Source organism: Leptopilina heterotoma, unplaced genomic scaffold (genome assembly GCF_015476425.1).
Source record: "Leptopilina heterotoma isolate Lh14 unplaced genomic scaffold, ASM1547642v1 Lhet_180, whole genome shotgun sequence".
Lineage (NCBI taxonomy): Eukaryota > Metazoa > Arthropoda > Insecta > Hymenoptera > Figitidae > Leptopilina > Leptopilina heterotoma.
This window is the reverse complement of record NW_025110897.1, coordinates 1,672,480-1,695,488: the sequence shown is the minus strand read 5'-3', so window position 1 is coordinate 1,695,488 and position 23,009 is coordinate 1,672,480. Positions and strand designations below refer to the sequence as shown.

General features: G+C 22.1%; 1 protein-coding gene across 14 annotated transcripts in view; it reads right to left on the bottom strand.

The window, feature by feature from the left end:
• Positions 1–23,009, bottom strand: part of LOC122500001 (heterogeneous nuclear ribonucleoprotein R) — a 117,110-nt gene that overhangs the window by 17,048 nt on the left and 77,053 nt on the right. For 8 of the 14 annotated variants that reach the window (XM_043608653.1, XM_043608651.1, XM_043608652.1 and 5 more), the window contains exons 6-11: positions 20,693–20,898; positions 17,294–17,443; positions 17,062–17,207; positions 14,076–14,191; positions 12,360–12,374; positions 8,453–8,601 (exon numbers count right to left, since the gene is read on the bottom strand). In XM_043608653.1, coding sequence (XP_043464588.1) covers positions 8,453–8,601; positions 12,360–12,374; positions 14,076–14,191; positions 17,062–17,207; positions 17,294–17,443; positions 20,693–20,898 — 782 coding nt within the window. Of the gene's footprint in view, positions 1–3,144; positions 3,627–8,452; positions 8,602–12,359; positions 12,375–14,075; positions 14,192–17,061; positions 17,208–17,293; positions 17,444–20,692; positions 20,899–23,009 lie in introns of those variants that run through there. The other 6 variants (XM_043608660.1, XM_043608664.1, XM_043608663.1 and 3 more) reach the window with 3 other exon arrangements.

Sequence of the window (23,009 nt, the reverse complement as noted above, 5' to 3'; positions counted from 1 at the left end):
TCGGGCCGCGCCTTATTATTCCATAAAGCAATTTGTTTACGATTTTTTTTAAAGACATTTATCACAAGTTTTCTTTAATCGAATATCTTAACCGATTCTTGACCGAATTTTAACCGAATTCACTGTGATTACTGTATTTTTTTAATTATATAATTAAATAATTAATTACTAATAATTAAATTAAATGAATTATTATTATTTTAATTTATCGAAATTTTCATTTTGTTAGAACTTTTAGACGAATTTTCGATAGACACAAGAATTAAAAAGAATTATTAGCCGAATTTTCAATAAACATAAAAATTAGAAAGAATTCTTTGCCGAATTTTTATTTCTCTGAAATATTATTTGACATAAATTGCCAAAAATTGGAAATAATTTTTATCTAAATTTTCAATAAACACAAAAATTAGAAAGAATTCTTAGCCGAATTTTTATTTCTCTGAAATATTATTTCACATAAATTCCGCATTTGAGTAATTTTCTACATTATGGAAATTCCACTTGAACGAAATTCAATTAGGCAGAATTTCTATTTAGTAGAATGTTCATAAAGCTAGAAATTCCATTTAATAGAATTTTCATTTGACCGAATTATGGCCGAATTTAACGAAAATGGGCAAATTTCCCCTTTACCGACATCTCAAACTTAGAAAAGTATTTTTAACAGAAATTTAGTCTCAATAATGGAATTTTGACGTAGAAACAAAATTTCTGTCAAATATACTTTCCTAAGTTTCAGATGTCAGTAAAGTGGAAATTTACCCCATATTCGTCAAATTCGGTCACAATTCGGTCAAATAAAAATTCTATTAAATGAAATTTGTAGCATATAAAAATTCTGAAAATAGAATTAGGAAATACGTCCAATTGTGACGCGTGCGCTCCGAAGAAAAATACCTAAGAAGCTAAACATTTTAAGGTTATGTTTATTTTATTTTTATCTTTACGAAAAGTTTCAGTTTATTGGTGTAAAACAGAAATCGGTTTAAGAGGAGACTTCTCGACTACATTTTTCACTATATCAAGAAAACGATTTAAATCTTCTATAAAATTATTTTTATAAAAATTTTTAAAGAGAAAATCAATTGTCAGAAAATAAAATCGGTCAAAAAATATTCTGACCCTTTTTAGATGTTTATTTTTCTGAAAAATTGATAGTTTTTAAAATCCATCCGCAATTTTGTAGAAAATATGTTTTAGCATTCACTAAAAAATTTCCGAATGAAAAAAATTATTCTTATTATTTTTGAAGCATTTTTTTGAAAAAAAACGTTTTTAGGTTGAATGCTGAAAAAACTAATGTTATTCAATTTTTTTATTTTTTTTTTCACTTGTATATTTTTCAAACTAATTTAAAACAATATTTTTTTGTATTTTATACTTTTTATTTAAAAAAATTATCAACATTTTTTTGTATTTTATACTTTTTATTTAAAAAAATTATCAACATTTTTTTGTATTTTATACTTTTTATTTAAAAAAATTATCAATTTTTGTATTTTATACTTTTTATTTAAAAAAATTATCAATTTTTGTATTTTATACTTTTTATTTAAAAAAATTATGATTTAAAATTAGATAGAAAAATAAACGAGTGAATTTACGGTTATAAAAAAATTGAATAACAACGGTTTTTTTAGCATTTTCAACCTAAAAACAATGTTTAAAAAAAAATGCTTTAAAAATAGTAAAAATAATTTTCCTCATTCGGAAATTTTTTAATGAATACAAAAACATATTTTCTACAAAATTACGAATGGATTTTAAAATCTATAAATTTTTAAGAAAAATAAAAATCCAAAAAGAGTCAGAATATTTTCTGACCATTGATGACTTCTCTCTAAAAATGAAATCAGTTTTTATTTACAATTTTAGATGTAATTTATAAACACAAGTGATTTTAAAGAAGAATTGATCGCCTTTTGTATTTAAATTCCAAAAATTACAAACATAGCCTACAATTTTTTTAAGGTACCTTTCTTCAGAACGCGTCACAATTAAATTCTAGTAAAGTGAAATTTATATAAACTACAGAATTGCTCAAATATTTCTGTTAAATAAATTTCGGAGGAACAAAAATTCGGCTTAGAAAAAAGAATTATTTCTAATTTTTTTGTCACATTGTATTTAATAAAAATTCTACCAAATGAAAATTCCGGTAAATTAAAATACGTCAAAATGTAAATTATGTTAAATAAAAATTTGATTATGAAAAAATGTATTATAAAAATTTGTTTAAATGAAAATTACCGTAAATTCGGTCAACAATTATTTTAAATGAAAATTACAGTAAATTCGGTCAAAAATTGTTTTAAATGAAAATAACAGTAAATTCGGTTAAAATTCGATCAAAAAATTGTTTAAACGAAAATTAAAGTAAATTCGGTTAAAAATTGGTTTAAACGAAAATTACAGTAATTTCGGTTAAAATTCGGTCAAAAATTGATTTAAATGAAAATTACAGTAAATTCGGTCAAAAATCGGTTAAAATTCGGTTAAAGAAAACTGGTGACATATAGAATGTTGTCTTTCATAAATTGTAGACAAATTCATGGAATAAATAAAGCGCCCCAAACAATCGGGGAATATTATAAGCGAAAGCATATTTTTTTAGCAGCAATTGTCAAAAAAAAGAAGCAATTTCGTATTGAAAGCATAAGCGAGTAATAAATATTGCCGAAGCGAAAAGCAGTAGCTGTGAGCTGTGAGACGTGTCACTGATGCCGCATCAGCTGAAATCGTAGTGTAATGTATCTTTCATCTCATCCCCTTTTCTATCCATTAAAAGTCACACCTGCACGCAATTCACATAGTACTAAGCACGTTACTTATGACAGTTATCTGCATCGGCCATGATTTCAATTTTCGACACCCTCGTATAATTGGGAAACTAATATTTTTTTTCGTTTTGTTCTTGACTTTTTTTGCTCACTTTTGGTCACTTCTTGATTTAAGACGATATTAAAATGCACGGAAGTTTTACACAATTTCCATCCTGCAAGAAACTCTTTATTAAAATCTTATCTATCAATTAGAGAAAGAGAAATCTCGTTTTTTGGAATCTTTTTTTTTTTTTTTTTTTTTTTCATCAACACTTATTTTAAACAAGAGAAAATTGTTATTTTTCACGAGACAATAAAGGAAAAAAGTATTCGTAGTGTCTAGAGACTTTGTTCTCGTCAAGTTATTGAAAAAATTGTAAGAAACAGGGCCACATTTGAGAAAAATTGATTGAATGAAAAAAAAGAAACGTCGTTGTGCCCAAACTTGACAATTCTCATCATATCCGAGCCGATAATAAATAACAAAAAAAAGTTTATGAAACAAAACAAAAAATTAAGACGATATCCTGTACACTGGTGCAAAGTTAGGATTCTCCTGAAAATGAAGACTCTCTCGTGGATAGTGTGTTAGGGGATCCTGTAAATATTGAAATTGTCCATTCTTTTTTCTTTCGTGAAACATGTCGAAAATACCATTGATTCCTCTCTTTCTCTCTCCCTCCCTCTCTCATAACTATTTTTTTTCTTTTTTCCGTTTCAAACTCGACACTCAAGACTTGATCTATTTTTCATAATGAATCCTTTTGTTTCTCTGATTGCTTTTCCCGGCTTGAATTTTGGCTGAAATTTAGAATGGGTCTACTATGGCTCAGATATGATCTACAAGCAATTTGAAAGTGGCAATGTGTTCGGGTTAGGAAAAGTTAGTCAAAAGTTATGGAATTTATCAAAAATTGGTATGCACTTTGTGATATTTCGTGAGTAGGGAAAATTTTACACATTCCATTAAATTGCAAAAATCTGTAAAATTTTACCTGGCGAAATTGAAATTTTAGGAGATAGAGGAAGAGAAAAATAAAATTAAATAAAAGAGAAAAAGAGAGACAGAGAGAGAAAGTGCATACCAATCAAAGGGACTCATTTGCATGTATGACGTTCACATAGATTGGAAAGTTATATACAACAAAGACTACGCGGAGAAAAATGGAGTATCAGCGAGGGCAAAGCAAATTATATTTTAAAGTAAAAAAGCCCTCTTTAAATTGCACACTTTATCCATTTAAATACATTTTTTTCAGTTACAAATTTCCCTCATTGGTCAAAAGTGCTAAATATTTACAAATATTGCATTATCTAATGCAATATTTAAAAAAAATAATGCAACTTTTAAAAAATTCATTCAAACAATTCATAAAATTTCAAAAGAAAAAAATTTTTTTTTAGAAATTACCGTTTTTGATTTCTATTTAAGTCAATACGTTTTGAAAATATTTATACCGTAAAAATAATAATCATTTAAATATTCAAAATTTTTTAAATATGTCAACTTTACAAAAACTGATATTACAATTTTAAAAATTTTGTTTCTTAATATGATTTTTATGAATAATAGGTATACGACATATAATTCATAAAAATCATGATGAAGGTAATTAAAAACAAAATAATTTATAAAGGTTTGTTAAATTGTTCCTAAAATAAGTAAATAAAAAAATCAAAGTTTTAAACGATAATATTTGAAATCGATTAGAATTCGAATTCCAAAGATTAAAAATTTTGATGAATCAGATTCAAAGTCAACTAAGATTTTAACCGATAAAAATTTGAACAATTTAGGAAATATGACGCGCGACGAAGAAAGGTACGAAAGAAGCAAATCATTTTAAGGTTATGTTAGTGTAAATTATTTCTTAATTAAAAGCTTTTGTTTAATTGTCTAAAAATAAAATCAGAATTCTTAAATTATTTTCAGTGTAACGAAGATTTAAACATCAGTGGTTTATATTAAGAGTTCGTCGCATTTGTATATTTTCATTCAAAAAATTACAAACATAACCTACAATTTTTTGCTTCTTAGGTACCTTTCTTTAAAGAGCGTCACAAATGTAAATTATTTAAAAATTTTTAAAAATTATTGTTGATTGAAAATATTTGAAAGGGTTGCCACAAAAATTAGATTTTATTTTTCCCTGATTTCTAGACATAACTTTAACTTTTTCCCTGACTCTAAAGAATATTTTAATTTACTCTAAAAATTCGGAACATCAACAGCTTTTTTCTAAATAAATATTTAATTATTATTATTACTTTTCCTTAGGAATTAGGATTTTTCAAAATTTCAAATTTCTAAATCAATATTTAAGAATTTCTATTGTAACTTATCAAAAATTATTTTCAAGATTTCAATTCAATTTTTTTCAAGAATTTTTAACTGAAATTCTTCTATAATTCAATTATTTTTAATGATTTTTGAAAAAGATTCTTAAAATTTCAATTACTTATTAAAATAAAAAAAATTTTAACTAAAATAATTTTTGAAATCCACTTGCTTTCAATTCATTTTAATGAAATTTCAATTATTCAAAAAATTTTCAATTAAGTATGTATTCACAAATTCAAGTAATTTAAAAAATTCGAAAATAAATGTTTCAAAAAAATAACTTCTTTAAAACTTTTAATTAAAAGTTTTTAATTAAAATTCAACCTTTCTAAAACGTCAATTTGAAACTTATTGAAATTTAATCTATATGAGTGATATTAATGTAAGATTTCAAAATATAATAAAAGTTAGTTATAAATTATTATAGAAAAACTAATTAATATTAATGCAAACTACGGTATTTAAAAAATTTATTTTTTAAGAAAATTTATTTATATCATTGACTTGTCTTCTGTAGAAATTAAAAAATTAATTTTCAGAAAATTCATATCACTTTTGTTCTAATTAGTTGAAAATTTTTAAGAATTCAAATATAGAAGTAAAAAAAATCAATTTATTTTCCACAATTTTGCGTATTAATATGTGAATATTTTTCAATTTTAAAAAATAAAATTTTTGATAACTTTTATATTAAATTTTATGTTACTTTTTGTGATTTTTCTAACTTTTTATAATTTTGAATTTGAAATAATTTAATTTTTAAATAGAATTTTATGGAAATTTTGTTGAAAATCATTTCTTTTGAGAAATTCTATTAAAATTGTATTAAAAATAATTGAATTTTTATAAAGATTGAAAATAATGGAATTATTACAAAGAAATTTATAAAAATCAAATTTGTAAATAATTGAATTCTTGTGAATTTTTATTATTTATGAAAATAATTAAATGTTTTCGTAGAATTTTATTAAAATTTGTTTCAAATAATCTTTGGAAAAATGTTGTTAAAATAGTAGATATTGAAAATCATTGAATTGAGGAAAATTTTTAAAAATAATTGCAAATTTGGACGAGAATGTTATTTAATTTTTTTTAAACAATTGAAATTCAAAGAAGAATTTTATTATTCATAAAGATAATTGAAATTTTAAATAGAATTTTTTTTTAATTTTTGAAAATAATTGAATTTCTGCAGTCATTTCTAACTTCTCCAAAATGCAAATTTTTTTAGTGTTTTTAACTAAAATTCTTCTATACATCCATTATTTTTAATTCATAATTAGAAATATATTAAAAAATGTAACTAATTTCAGAAGATTTAGAAATATTACAATTGTTCAAAAATCTAAGTTTCTTTTAAAATTTCTAATTAAATTAATTAAAAATTGAAGTTTTATAAAATTTCAAATTGACACCTTTTGAAGTTCATCAATTTATGAATCAAGTTATTTATTTAAAAATTATTGTCAGAAATAGAAAAAATTGACGGTTTCGTGGTAATTTCATAGTTTATGAGTCAAACAAAAAAAAAAATACCCAAATTTATAATTTTCTTATGAATTCTAAAAATTGAATTTTTTCCAGTACTTTTAATAAAAATCCCTGACTTTCCCCTGAATTCTCTGACTTGTGGCAACCCTGTAAAAATACAAAATTTGTTTTACAATTCTTTTTATTTAAAATTGCACAATAATTAACTATCAAAAAATCCCCATTCATTTATAAAGAAATAATTTTAAGTTATTAATTTCTTTTTAAAATGATGTAAAAATTATTTATTGAAAAACAAAAATTGTAAAAATTTTTAATTTTGAAAATGTGGTTAAAAGTGTTTCTTTATTTTGTTGTCAACTATAGATTTTCATAAATGTTTTTACTTTTACAAAAATATTTTAAAATTTTATTCAAATTAGGAAAAATTAAATTGAGACATGTTTTAAAAATTTTGAAACGAGTTATTAATATTATAAAAAAATATGTAAAATTTAAATCGTTTAAAATTTCGGAAGAATTAGATTAAGATGTGTTTTAAAAAATTTAAGCGGATTATACAGGTTGATTAAAATTTTAATAAATTAAAACACGAATTAACAAAATATGGAAAATTAACAGAAAATAAGTAATTTAATAATTGACCCCTTTAAATTTTGATTAGAGAAGGTTATATTTTTTTTCTTGCACCATTTTTAACCCAAAAATATAAAGGATGCAAAAAAAATTTGAAAATTGTATTTTTATCTTTTAACTCGTTGCATATTTTTGCAAATTCATGCGAGGGGTTACTTTAAATTATAAAATAAGCTTAGAAAAAAATTTTCGTTAAAAAAAATTGAATCAATAATCAAAAATTATTGAACTTTGAAAAAATGTCAAAAATTTAGAAATTTGAACATTCAAAATTAATCTTTTTTTACAATTTTCAATATTTATTCAATATATATATATATTTTATTCAATATTTATTTCATTTATTTATTTTATTTTTTCAAATTTTTAACGAAAATTTTTTTCTAAACTTGTTTTATAATTTTAAGTAACCTCTCGCATGGATTTGCAAAAATATTAATTATAATTTTTTTATTAAAAATTTTTTTTTCATTTTATTTTTTATAATTTTAACCTCTTTAAAAATTGAATTTTCAAATTTTTTACCATCCTATATATTTTTGGGTTAAAAATGGTGCAAGAAAAAAATATAACCTTCTTTTATAGTTAAAATTTTAAAAAAAGATAAAAAAAGATTAAAAAAAAAGAAAAAAAAAGATTTTTTAAAACAATTTTGTAAATCGCAATGAGAAAAGTTGGGAATGTGAATGAATTGTAAAAGGGTAAAAGTAAATGTAAAAGTGTTGAAGTTTGATACTCCAGTTTCCTCGACGACAGACGTCTCCTAGGAAAGATCTGCAAATCCCAGACAGTGACATTTATTGATTTCTGTGCCGCGGATGCAGTGCAATTAAAAAAAAGTGATTAGTGCGAGTAACCTTGCATCCCTGCGTTGATTAATAGCGATTAATCCAAGCTGGCACAAAACAATTAGCCAAAGAAGTTAATGACACGCACAGGCTCAATTAATTTTTTAGTGTACTTTTAGTGTCAAAGGACATGTGGAGGCATGGCAGTATGAGTCTATTAACATTAGAACTTTGTTTCTTTCTCAGTTTTCGACAAAAGGGAGTCCGCGAACACTGTGCCACAATCAAACTACTGCTAATTTTTAAAAAAAGTAATATACGTTTGAAAGAACGAAAACGACTTTTTAAAACCATTAAAAAAGGCGACCCACCGGTTGAGGCTGCCTGCCTCTCCCTCTGGCAGGTGGCGGAGGCGGCGCGTAATCGAAATAGTAATCTTCGTATCGATAATAGTCATCGTAATATGGATCACTGTAGCCACCTCGATAATCCCCATAACCGTAATAGTCGTAATCATAATCTATAAAAACACACATTACAAATAGACCCAAATTTAGCCACAATATGTCCAATTGGAAACTTACTGAAATAATCATTAATTTTAGAGAAAAAATAAAAAAGGCATGCCGGGAAAAGAGAACAAAATTTTGAAATCGACTTTCTTCTCTTCTCTTCTTTTGTTTAAACTTAAATTCCAATAAATAAACTCAAGAAAAATTCTTCTTTAAACTTAAAAAACATTGCAAGACATCGCGATTTTCTTTCCATTTGAAAAATCAACTTCAACTCGTTATTTTATAGAAATAAAAAATAGATCCAACAAAAATTCGCAAAGATTACCCTACCACCATCACGTTTCATAGAAAATGAACTCTGCATGGACTGCGAAAAATTACCTTCTCTCTTTCTTTTTATATTCAAATCTTATGCACGAAATTCGTATTCATTTTTCAAAAAAAATTAACTCTAGGATTGCACATTTGTTTCCTACAATAAACTCTCTAAATTTGAATTAGTCGGAACTATTCTTTTGTCTCTGAAGTTGGCGTCGATGGTAAGTGCAAAAAAATTTGTTTTCTCATCGCAACTGAACCATTTTTTTCAAAGAGGTTCATTTTCAACGCCAACTTCAAGGACCTTATTTCTAGTTATTTTTAACTACTCCAAACTTAGAGAGAGAAAAAAATAGCCTTACTTTAAAGTTCTCTAAAATAACAAAAATACATTATCGGGGCTCGAACCAGTTCAAGTATTGTTTAAAAATACGGACTTTACGGGCCGAAAATGAAAAATTACGGACCAATTACTCCAAAATTATTTTCATCACTTCAATTCAATTATTATTTTCAAGAATTTTCAACTAAATTTATTCTTTAAATCAATTATTTTTAATAATAATAAAAACTTCAAACAATTTCCAACAAAAATTCAATTAAACTTTTTCAAAAAAATTAATTTCAAAATTCAATTATTTCTCAAAATTCACGCTATATTGCTTTTAATATTCAATTATTATTATCTAAAATTTAAACTGAAATTCATTTTTAAATCAATTTTTAATTAAAAAATTGTACTAGAATTCAATTATTTAAATACAAATAAAATGCAAATAAATAATTTATTGAATAATTGAATGTTTCTTAAAATTCAATTCTCATAAAGAGTTTTATCAACAAATTTATTAAATAATAAATTGAATCCTTTAGAGAAATTTCAATAAAATTTGTAAGAATAATTACATATTTAGAGAAATTCGAATAAAATTTATTGTACTTAAAAATAATTGAAATTCATGTGAAATTTGTATTATTAATGAAAATAATTAGAATTATTTTATTAAAATTTGATTTAAATTGAATTCTATTAGAAAATTCTATTAAAATAGTAAATATTGAAAATCATTGAATTGAAGAAAATTTTTGAAAATAATTAAAATTTTGCCAATTTTTAAAATAAAACCTTTTCAAAATTCGATTATTTCTAAAAATTCTTGGTAAAATGCTCTTAATATTCAATTATTATGTAAAAATTTAAACTGAAATTAATTTTTAAATAAATTTTTATTAGCAAATTCTACGAAAATTCAATTATTTAAATACAAAAAGAAATCATTTATTGAATGAATCTTAAAATATTGAATGCTCCTAAAGAATTTTATCAAATAAATTTTTAAATAAATGAATTCTTTTCACTTCTCTAAAATTAAATGTTGTTTTTACTGTTTTTAACTAAAATTCTTTTATAAATCCATTATTTTTAATAATTTTTAAAAAAGTTCTTTGAGGATTTTCAAATTCATTTGTTTACAATTTAATTTTACAAAATTTCAATTATTTGGAAATTTTTCACTTAAATATATGTAATTAGAAAATAAAAACTTCAAAAAAAATAATTTCAAATAAAATTCTAATAAACTTTTTTCAACAAAATTAATTCTTCTACAGAATTGTTTGTTAAAAATATGAAAAATTCATATTTTCAAAGATTTTAATTTGAAACCTTTTCAAAATTCAATTATTTCTTAAAATTCACGCTTTAATTTAATGCTTTCAATATTCAATTATTATGTAAAAATTTTAACTAATATTCATTTTCAAATCAATTTTTATTGGAAAATTCTACAAGATTTCAATTATTTAAATACAAAAATAAATACCTTTTTGAATAATTGAATGTTTCTGAAAATTGAATTATCATAAAGAATTTTATCAACAAATTTTTAAATAATTATATTCTGTCGACGAATTTTAATAAAATTTTTAAGAATAATTACTACATTTTTCGAAAAATTCGATTAAAAATAATTGAAATTCTGCAATGAATTTTATTATTTATGAAAATAATTCAATTTCTAAAAAGAATTTCATTATTTACGAAAAAACTGAATCCCTGTAAAAATTGTATTATTTATGAAATTAATTAAATAACAGCAAAAAATTTTTTTTTTAAATTTGTAAATAATAATTCAATTCCTCTGAAATTTTGTATTATTGATGTAAATAATTGAATTTATTTTATATAATTGAATTCTTTTAGAAATTTTTATTAAAATAATTATATTAAAAATCATTTAATTGGATAACATTTTTGAAAAAAAATTAAAATTCTGCCAATTTTGAAGATAAAATCTTTACAAAATTCAATTATTTTTAAAAATTTATGATAAAATGCTCTTAATATTTAATTATTATGTAAAATCTGAACTAAAATTCGTTTTTGAATTAATTTTTATTAAAAAATTCTACGAGAATTCAATAATTTAAAGTCAAAAATAAATAATTCATTGAATAATTGAATGTTTCTTAAAATTCAATTCTTATAAAGTATTCTATCAACAAATTTTTAAATAAGTGAATTCCTTCGACGAATTTTATTAAAATTTTTAAGAATAATTACATTTTTCGAGGATTTTGATTAAAATTGTATTAAAAATAATTTAAATACTACGATGATTTTTATTATTTATAAAAATAATTGAATTGCTAAAAAGAATTTTATGATTTACGAAAATAATTGAATTTATTTTAAATAATTGAATTATTAAATTATTGAATTATTCCTGTGGTATTTTTATTATTTTATGAAAATAATTCAATTTTTACGTAAAATTTTATAATTTTATAATTTTATAAATTTAAGAAAAAATTTGTTTAAAAAAAATTTTTTTTTTAAATTTTTTTTTAATTTTATTTTTTTCATATAATTTTTTTTAAATAATTGAATTCTTTTGGGAAATTTTATTAAAATTTTTGAAAATAATTGAATTTCCGAAAATAATTTTATTATGTTTAGAGATAATTGAACTTTTAACGAGAAGTTTTAAAAATTTCTGAACAGAATTGAATTTCTGCGAAGGATTTTATAAATATTTATTATTTTATTTTTCTGCGAAGAATTTCTGCAATCATTTATAATTTCTCTAAAATTCTGCAAATTATTTCGTACAATTTACGAACTTTTCGTTCTTTTTCAATCAAATTACGAACTTTATGGCCTTTTTTCAAAAAAACTGACTTTTACGGACTTGAAGTAAATTTACGAACTTAGTTTGAGCCCTAATAACATTGTCTTAAACGCTAAAAAATTTACACGAAAGAAATAAAAAATAGAGCTAAACATAAAATTTGTTTCCTTTTTCGAATGATTAAAATAAAGTTTTCCACAATTCCATACAGTGTACATTTTTGAAAGGGAGTGCTGAGAGTTTTCAACTAAAAAAAGGGTAAACTACCAAAATAAGTAATTTAAAGTGACGCAATTATAATTGTCGCGGCTTACCTATTTCCTTGAGAGCTGCAAACAAACATTTTATTGATATTACATGCCGATTTTTGGAAATATATATTTAATTCATAAACACGCTCACATTAACAAAAATTGGAAAAAAAGATACAACTCTCCCTGATTGAAAAAAAATGTGCACAAATAATAAATACTGCCACTTGAAATAAATAATAACCGCTCGGACACCAAAAAAATAAATAAAAATGAGTACAATCAAAACAACAAACAATACACATGCAACAATTTTGTGACAAACAGAAAAAACAGATGAAACAGGAAGTGGTAGTGGTAAGGTAATAAAAAGGTGCGCCTGATGATTATATACTTGCAGTGTTATTTGGAAACATTACTGGCTTTTGTTATTTATTGCATTCTTTAATTAATTCATTATATTCCAATAGAACAACATATTTCTTAAATTAATGCCAAATTAATTCATTCATTTAGAAATAAATTCATTATATTTTAAAGCAAAACTATTGACTCTAGTTGTTTCCATAAACATCAAAGAAATAGTAAATTTCGACTCTATTGCTCATTTGAATTAATAAATTATGAGCACTCTCTCACTACAACCTTTTTTCAAATAATAACAACAAAAGGGAATTAAAAACAAGTTTTCATAAAAATATTTATTTACTTTGCTATAACAAATTTTAATTATTATTGAAAATAAAAATTGAACAATAAAGAGAATGAAATTAGGAAACAACGGGATTGTGGATCGATAAGAAAGAGGATTTTTTATCTCACTCGTTTGTTAAAAAGAAAAAAATATGTTAAAAATTCTTCACTCTTGTCAAAAGTTTTTTCTATCATGCGCGTAAGCTAAGGTATGTAGTGAGATAGTGAAAAAATTCCCATAAGCATGCGGGACGTTTGTGTTATGTCAATTTCACCTAAAGTTTTTCTTATAAAGTATTTCTAATTGCAGTTCGTCTGAAATCACAGAAATAATTTAGAAAAAAGCTTCAATCATCATCATTATTATTTTTTTTTTCGAAACCATAATTTGTCTTTCATATATTAAATTCGTTATGATTTATGAAAAAGTATCACACTATAGTAAAATTTTGATCTCAACTTTTAATATTTCCAACTTTTCATTTATTTCATTTTTCTGCTCTTTTTTCAAATTTGAACTTTAATTATATCTCTTAAATGTATTTGAATTTTAAAATTGTTTGAAAAATTTGTATTTTTTTTACAGAAAAAACTTTTAATAATCTAGTCAGGCTTTTGTCACATGAAATTTAAAAAAATAAATATTGAAATTTGTAAAATAAATAAATATGTAATTAAAATAAACACATTAATAATTAAAATCAAAATGGGACATAAAAAGCATAACTGTTTAAATCAAAATTAATTAAAAACGTTCATATAATCCTCTGATTGCATAATAAATATTAAAATCAACATTTTTGTATTTTATTGAGTCTGAAAAATGTATTTTTTGAAAAATAGTTTTAATTTTTAAATTAGAAAATTCAGAATTATAATATTTCGATGCAATTTTTATGAAAATTGAAGAAAAATAAAAATAGACTTGGTTGGATGCTCTATCCAAAAATGATAAAAAGTTGAAATTTGACAATTTTGAATGGCATTTGATTTATAATCAGGGGATTATATAAGTTGAAAAAATCTGGTTAGCTTTTCGCACGATTATTTTTGATTTACATAGTAAGACTGATGTGAAAAACTTACCATAGTCGCCACGTCCCATAGGTCCTCGCATACCCGTTCCAGTACCACGAGGTCCTTGACCAGGTCCTCGTGGTACCATTGGGCCGCCCATCATACTAGGATGTGACGGAGAACTTCTGAAAAGTTACAAAATTATTCATTTCATTTCCTTTTTACAAAAATTGGGTCAAAGTAGTTCAAAATAGAAATTACAATATTTTAGATTCCAATTTTCAATTTTTTTTTTTTTTTTTTTTTTTTTAATGTATAATTCAGGGTGTTTACTATTTTCGTTCAACAAAATTCCGGTTTTTTCCCCGGCTTTGTCCTAATTTTTCCCGGTTTTTTTTCTCATCAAATTTAAATTTATTTGATTTCAAACATAAATAAATCTACAAATGGCTTCCAATTTTTTTTATTAGAGTTTTCTATGAATATTTAAATTCTTTTGACAAGTTTCTTTAAATTTTTTGAAAATAATATTTTTTTTTAATAATTTTAATTAAAATTTTGGAAAATAATTGAATGAAACAAAGAATTTTTTCAATTTTTTAAAATAATCTTGACTGTACATAATTATAATTCAAAATTTGATTAATTCAATTTTATTAAAATGTATTATAATTGAATTTCTGCAAAGAATTTTACTATGTATAAAAGTAATTGAATCCTTCCAAAGAATGTTATAATTTATGAAAATAATTAAATGTTTGCGTAGAATTTTATTAAAAATTTTGAAAATAAATGAATTGTAGAGAACAATTTAATTATTTATAAAGATAATTGAAATTTTCAGGAGAATCTAAAAAAACTTTTAAACATAATTGAATTTCTGCGAAGAATTGTATTACTTTTGAAAATAATTAAATTGTTTAATAGAATTTTATGAAAATTTATGAAAATAATTGAATTCTTGTGAAGAATTTTTTTTAAACATAATATTCAAAAGAATTTAGTAAATCTGAAGAATTTTGCTATTTATGGAAATAATTAAATTTCTGAGAAGAATTTTTTTTACAGTCTCTAGAAATAATTGAATATTGTTGACGAATTTTAATAAAAATTTTAAGAATAATATTATTTTTCGAGAAATTTGATTAAAATTGTATTAAAAATAATTGAAATTTTGCGATGAGTTTTATTATTTATGAAAATAATTGAATCCTTGTAAAAATTTTATTATTTATGTAAATAATTGAATTATTGCGAAGAAATTTATAAAAAATTTGAAAATAATTGAATACCTGTGAAATATTTATTATTTACGAAAATAATTAAATGTTTGCGTAGAATTATAATAATTTTTTTTTAAATAATTGAATTCTCTTGGAAAATTTTATTAAAATATTAAGGAATTGAAAATTATTGAATTGAGGAAAATCTTTGAAAATAATTGAAATTTTTGCCATGAATAATTTGTTTTAAATTTTTTAACATTATTGAATTTCTGCGAAGAATCTTATTAATTTTGAAAAAAAACTTACCTACTTGAATTTCTGTATTAATTTTATAGCTCCTCAAAAATTCAATTTTTTATAGTGTATTTTAGTATAATTCTTCTAAAAATCCGTTATTTTTAATAATTTCTGAATAATTCTTTGAGAATTTTCAAATTAATTTATTTAATTTAATTTAACTTAATTTTTAATATCCAATAATTGAATTTTTATTTAAATTTAAAATTTTAACAAATTTCAATTTTAGTTTGTTTAATTTCATTTTTAACAATTGAAATGTTGACAAGATTTTAAAAAAAAATGTTGTAAATAATTGAATTTTAGAGAAGAATTTTATTATTTTAAAGACAATTGAAATTTTGACGAGAATTTATTTGTTTGTTTAATTTTTTGTTTGTTTTTGTTTACAATTTGTTTTGTTTTTTTACAATTTGTTTGTTTTGTTTGTTCACAATTTGTTTGTTTATTTGTTTGCAATTCAATTTTATGAAAATTCGATTATTCGGAAATTTTTCATTCAAATATATTAGAAAATAAAAACGTGAAATAATTTTTTAAAAATTAAATTAAACTTTTCAATGAAATTCATTTTTAAATCAATTTTTATTTAAAAAAAAAGAAATTCTACGAGAATTAAATTATTTAAATACAAAAATAAATAATTTATTGAATAATTGAATGTTTCTTAAAATTGAATTCTCATAAAGAATTCTATTTTATTTTATCAACAAATTTTTAAATAATCTAATTCGTTCGACGAATTTAAAAAAAATGTTAAGAATAATTACATTTTTCGAGAAATTCGATTAACATTCTATTAAAAATATTTGAAATTCTGCAATGAGTTTTATTATTTATCAAAATAATTGAATTATTGCAAAAAAATTTCTAAAAAATTTGAGTATATTTTTCAAGACAATTTAATGAAAAAATAATATGTTTGAATTTTAAAAATTATTTTTCGGTTAATAAGATTGTTTCAAATTTTTATGGTTCAAGTTTGACGATTTGCATTTTCTAATTTTTGGAATCATTTGTAATTTTTAAAATTGAATTTTAGTTTTGAATTATTTATTAAAATTATTCATTAAATAATTTATAAGTAATAATTTTGTAATAGTTCTTGAAGAATTAAGTTATTTAAAAAGAAACTATTGTCAGAAATATTGTTTAATATTGTTTAATATTTTGAATCTTCAAATTTTTTAGAAAATTTTTATATATTTGTGGCTCAAATTGTCAACTTTATTCCGATAAAAATGAATCATCTCTATTTGAATATATAAATTTTTTTTTAAATTTTGAAAATAATTCTTTATTCTTTTGAATATTTTTTAAAACATTTAGGAGATAGGTATTTATAATTATAAGAATGGATAAGAAAATAGTTGAACCAATAGAAAACATGAGGTCCTAAACATGTCGAAAGACGTTAAATTCTATATTTAGTCTTTTAGATAAGTCTTTCGTTCGTAGCCGCTTCTTATTATCAATAAAAGAACGATCAATAAGATAAGTACGTATTTATAAACGATATTTTTATATCTTACCCGCCACGTCCTTGCAACACTTGATACATTCTACGTTCCCTGGCTCGCAAAACTTCCTCCTTCTTCTTTTTGTCGGACGGCGGTTTCGCGAGGGAGACTTCTATATGGGACCCACTCATCTCCTTGCCGTTTACTTCCCGCATCGCCTGAAAGTCAAAATAATTATTCTCAATGTCCAACAGCGAACAAACTTTAATAATCACGTGAATTTAAAAAAAAACAAGTTCCTTACCTTCATGGCATTTTCTCTATCTTCAAAATGTATAAAAGCATAGTCCTTGATTTTTTTTACCCTTTCAATTTTGCCATACTGTTCGAAGCATTCCTTTAGTTTCTCTTCCGTACAGTCTTGAGTCAAATTTCTAACATACAGAACACGAACCTACGCAGAAAAAAATTATTGTTTAGTAATTGTGAATATTTAATTTTTTTTGCTTTCAGAAAAATTAAATCAATTCACAAATTAGTTTCTATTGAAAAATTAATATATTGTTGCTCTTTACCAGAGAAGTTCAGATATAATTTTTTTATTTTTAAAAAACTGAAGGGATTACAAATTGTGAGGTACGAGAATAATCAGGAGGTGTAAACTAACACAAAATGAGTAGCCTAGCTGCAGTAAAATCTGACCTGCTTTACTATTGAGTAGTAAGTAAATTTATAGTCAGACAGAGACTTGCTACGTAAAGCTGTATAGTGGGTGAATGCTAGGACATTTGAAATTATATTTCAGGAATTTAACTATGTATATTTAAATACACAAATTTTATTTTTAATAATTGCAACTCTTCATGGTTTTATTTTTTAAAATAATTAAAGTGAATTCTTTAAAATATTTAAGAAAATATTATTATTCCAATATTTAAAATAATTGAATATCAAAAAATTAACTAGTTTTTTAAAAATATTTAAAAATAGTTTTTAAAAGATAATAGATTTTTGAATTATATAAAATTGGAATTTTAAAATTTCGAAATAATTGTAATTTAGTAACAATTTTTGCCAATAATTTAATTAAAAGAATTTCTAGAAAATAATTTTAAGAATTTTTTAAAAAATTAAGTTTTTTTAAGAATTTTAATCGCAAATATAAAAATGCATTAATTTTCCAAAATTGTAATGATGCCTAAGTCTAAAAAATTACGATAAATAAATTCTAAGAAATAAATTTTTGAATATATTATATTGTAATTTTTGGAAAATAATTCAATTTGTTAAAACACTTTTTCCAAAATACAGAATACTAATCAATTTTTTTAACAACTTTCAACAAAAATTTTCAAAGAAAATATTATTTTATAATTTTTTGAGTTAATTTTCATTAATTTTTATTAAAATATTTGAGATATCAATTATTTTTAAAATTTACAATTAAAATTATTAAAAATATTATTTTATAAAAATTTAATAAAATTTCTAAGAAAAATCTATTATTTTTCATAAAATTTAAAAAAAATTCCAATTACTGACAAAACTTTTTAATTGTATTTTTTATTGTATTATTCAAAAATACAATTTTTGAAAGAATTGAATATAGCTTCTAAAAAAGAATTTGAACAAAAAAAAGTTGGTATCTTTTAGTAATAAAATTAAAATCTAAAGTTTATTTCAACAAAAAAAAAGTTCACCTAAAACTAAAATTCTTCTTAAATCTACTTCTTTACAAGAAAATTTCAAAAAATGTCGAATAATTTGAAAATTTTTCAATTAAATTTAAAAATATAACTAATTTAAAAAAAATGTGAATAGAAATGTTTCAAAAAACTAACTTATTCTGAATTTTCAATTAAAATTTGTAAATTCAATTTTTCTAAGACTTTAATTTGAAGCTTTTTGAAATTGAATTTAGTCAAAATTTAAGATTTAGAAAATTTTCTGTAATAACAATCGAAAAAATCGACGAATTTCACAATTATGAAATTTCTTATAGAAAAAAACGACTATTTCTAAATGAAAATTTTTCAAAATCGTTCAATAACTAATATTTTTAGCGTATAATTTAGTTGGAAAATGAAAAAATTTTATGAATTTAGTCGAAATCCAAGATTTTGAAATTTTCTGTAGAAAAAACAAAAAAATCAACGAAATTTAATATTAAAAAAATTTTCAAAATTGTTCAAAAACTTAATTTACGCCTTAAATTCAGTTTTTAAACGAAAAAAATATGAATTTAGTCGAAATTTAAGATTTAGAAAATTTTCTGTTAAAGAAAATCGAAAAAATTGCCGAATTTCACGAATTTGAAATTTTTTGTTGAAAAAAAATGACGATTTTGAAAAATTTTCAAAACCATTCAAAAACTTAATTTTTGCATATAATTTAGTTTGAAAATGAAAAAAATTATGAATTCAGTCGAAATTTAAGGTTTAAAAAATTTTCTGTAGAGAAAAAAATTGAAAAAATCGACGAATTTCACGATTTTGAAATTTCTTATAGAAAAAAACGACGATTTCTAAATGAAAAATTTTCAAAATCGTTCAATAACTAATTTTTAGCGCATAATTTAGTTGGAAAATGAAAAAATTTTATGAATTTAGTCAAAATCAAAGATTTTGAAATTTTCTGTAGAAAAAAACGAAAAAATGAACGAAATTTAATATTAGAAAAATTTTCAAAATCGTTAAAAACTTAATTTACGCCTAAAATTTAGTTTGTAAACGAAAACAAATTACAAATTTAGTCGAAATTTAAGATTTAGAAAATTTTTCTGTTAAAGAAAATCGACAAAATCGACAAATTTCACGATTTTCAAAATCGTTCAAAAACTTCACTTTTGCTTATAATTCAGTTTGAAAATAAAAAAAAAATTGCGAATTCAGTCGAAATTTAAAGTTTAACAAATTTTCTGAAGAGAAAAAATAGAAAAAATCGACGAATTTCACGATTTTGAAATTTTTTATAGAAAATAACGACGATTTTTAAATAGAAATTTTGTAAAAATATTTAAATTCTTTTGAAGAATTTGATTAAAATTGTATTGAAACTAATTAAATTCTTATAACTAAATTCTTTCGAGAAATTGTATTAAAATTATATTGAAAATAATTGAATTTCTATAAAAAATTTTATTATTTGTATGAAAATAATTGAATTCTTGCAAAAATGTTTCGACGAATATAATTAAAATTGTATTGAAAATAACTGAATCTCGTGAGAAGAATTTTATTAATTTTTAAAAAAAAAATTCAACTGTTTCAAAGAATTTTATTGAAGTTGAATTTTTTAAAAATTTTATATCTGAAATTATATTTAAAAATTGAAGATGATTTTTTAAAATAAAAAATTTTGTAATTGACATAATTATAGTAAATGAAATAGCCAGTTTTTCTAGTTGTTCATATATTATTTATAAAAATTAAAAGCTCAACTTTTATAAAATTCCATTAATTTTTTGAATTTTTAAATAAAATTATTCGCAAAATTATTTAAAATAAATTCAGTTGCATTTAAAGGCTTCTTTGCCTGTTAATTTGTAAATAAAAATAAAAAAAATAATTTCTAAATAAATAAGTTCAATTTCAAAACTGTAGAGTTCAATTATTGTTAGAAATATAGAAAGAATTGAAAATTAAAATTAAAAAATTATGAATTTTATTCTTATAATAATAATAAATAATTTTCGGCAGCTTACTTTGGACATTGTTTGCTCATCGGGCTCCTCTTGGGGATCAGCCCAGTCGACGATAATATCACACCCCCAAACTTTCATGCGACCGGTGCCGAGCCTGCGTTTAGCCAAGGACGCCGCTTTATGTGACTCGTACTCCAAAAAACAGAAACCCCTATTTTTCTTTTTGTCGTCCGGAGAACTGTAGATGATCACCTCGGTTAAGCCGGCTGTGTAAAGTAAAAGCGTAAAAATATTGGTGAGTCTCAAGTCAATAGACGAAAAATATCAGCAAAATAATAAGAGAAAGTAATTAATTACTTATTGAAGAAAGAAAATTCACAAAAAAAATAAATAAATAAAAGACGGCAGGAAAGCTTTAAAATTTAGTTCCTAAAATTCAAAAATTTTCTTTCCTGTCCATAAAAATTATTTTTTAAATCAAAAATAAATAACTATTTTTCAAGAATTTTACAATTATTCAAGAAATAAGAATTAGTTTTGAGTTTATTTATTAAATACTAAATAATTCAACGCATTTGAAGATAAAAGTAAACACTACGTAAAAAATCAGTTTTGAAAACATGCAAATTTTCTAAAGTTTTTTTGTTTAACGTAAAAGTGAAATAAAATATTGTTCCTTAGAGAAAAACAAACTTTGTGTTAAAAAATCTTGCCTCTTAAAAATCATAGTGTCTGTTAAATCAACAAAAAATATTTTTTTCAAAAATTCTTTACCAACCCTTAACAAAAGGAAAATTACTGTCCTTTTTTTCAAATCGAAAAAATTATACTTTTTCACAAGACGATTTAAGTTTTTAAGAAAAAAAAATTGCAAATTGTTGATATTATTTTTTGTGTCTGGTCAAATTTCTGTTTCGTAATATTTACAAACAAAAAAATTTATTCTTTGTTATTTGTTAATTGTAAATTATAAATTAAAATAACTAAATGTTAAAAAACTTTATAACCCAAATGTATATTTAGTAAGAAATCAAAAATAAGGAAAATAAATTAAAAAAATTCTTCGAATGATGATCTGGTATCTGTAATTATAAAAAAAATTTTAGCAAACTTTTAAATTTTTTTTGTCGACAATATATATTTTTTTAAATAAACGTATTTTTTTTTGAAAGGAAAGCGTTGAATTTAAAAAACATTTAAGACACAAAACCCATCAAGATCTTTGATTAGATGTTAGAATTAAGAAAATTTAACGACGCTTTTTTTTATACAGAGGAGAGTATTACTTATTTACTGTCTATTTTATTTTGTACTGGTGCTTTCTGGTACACGGTTTACTTCTCCTTCCTCTCAGTTTAAAAGCACAAAACTGGCATTCGGATAGCATGGTACCTACCATTAGTTTTACTGACAAATTTCTAAATCGACCCCTTATACCAAATTTTTCAAAAAATTATGATAACCCAAAGCCATCTATAGAAAAAGAAAAATTTTTTTTTTCGAAATTCCCAGTGAATAAAAAACGCTCAATAAAATGAAATAAAAAAAGATTCAAAGCAAGAAAATAAAAACTATATATAGTGAAAAATTAGCATGCACACCCAGTGAAAGAAATGTACGTGAAAATTAATGCCAAAAAAAAGTCGGAAAAAAATACTTGAAACTTTGTTTCCAATAGTGACGTTTTTCTCTTGTTATAAAAAAAACCAATACAAAATCGATCATCCTGTGCCTTTATTTTTTGGATTATAAAAAGGCACTTGCCTCCGGGATGAAATTTCACATTCTCATTGGTCTCCTCTCTGTGTCCAGATTCTGAGATTTCATGCAAGAATTCTAATGTTAAACACGCACTCGCGACTTGATCATTCGATTAAGAAACGCATTCAAGCTATTTTCATTCCGTTAATATAGTCATGTCAAAACAGATACTGATAAAGCGTCATCAGCTGATTCATGTATCGATTTTTTTTTTTTTTTTTTTTTTTTTTTTTTTTTTAAGGAGGAATTTCCAAATATACGAAAATCTAATTTTATCAATTTCCGAAAATTCAAAGTGTCATATTATCTATAAAAGATCTTGATTAATTGGTTTTTATAGGAAAACAATAACTGCTGTTAGTTAAAGTATTTTTTTATTCGAAGGATTAGGTGGAGTTTCGACACTTGTGAATTTTCAATTTTACTCATAGTTTTGGTAATTTTATTTCACCCAGAAAAAAGTAATTTCTATTATTTAGAACTATGGGTATGAATTTATGAATTTTATTAATTGAAAAGTAATAAAATTATTGGTTCAAATACAATTTACTTGAATTAAATAAGAATTATTTGAATTAAATAAAAATGATTTAAATTAAATAAAAATTATTTGATT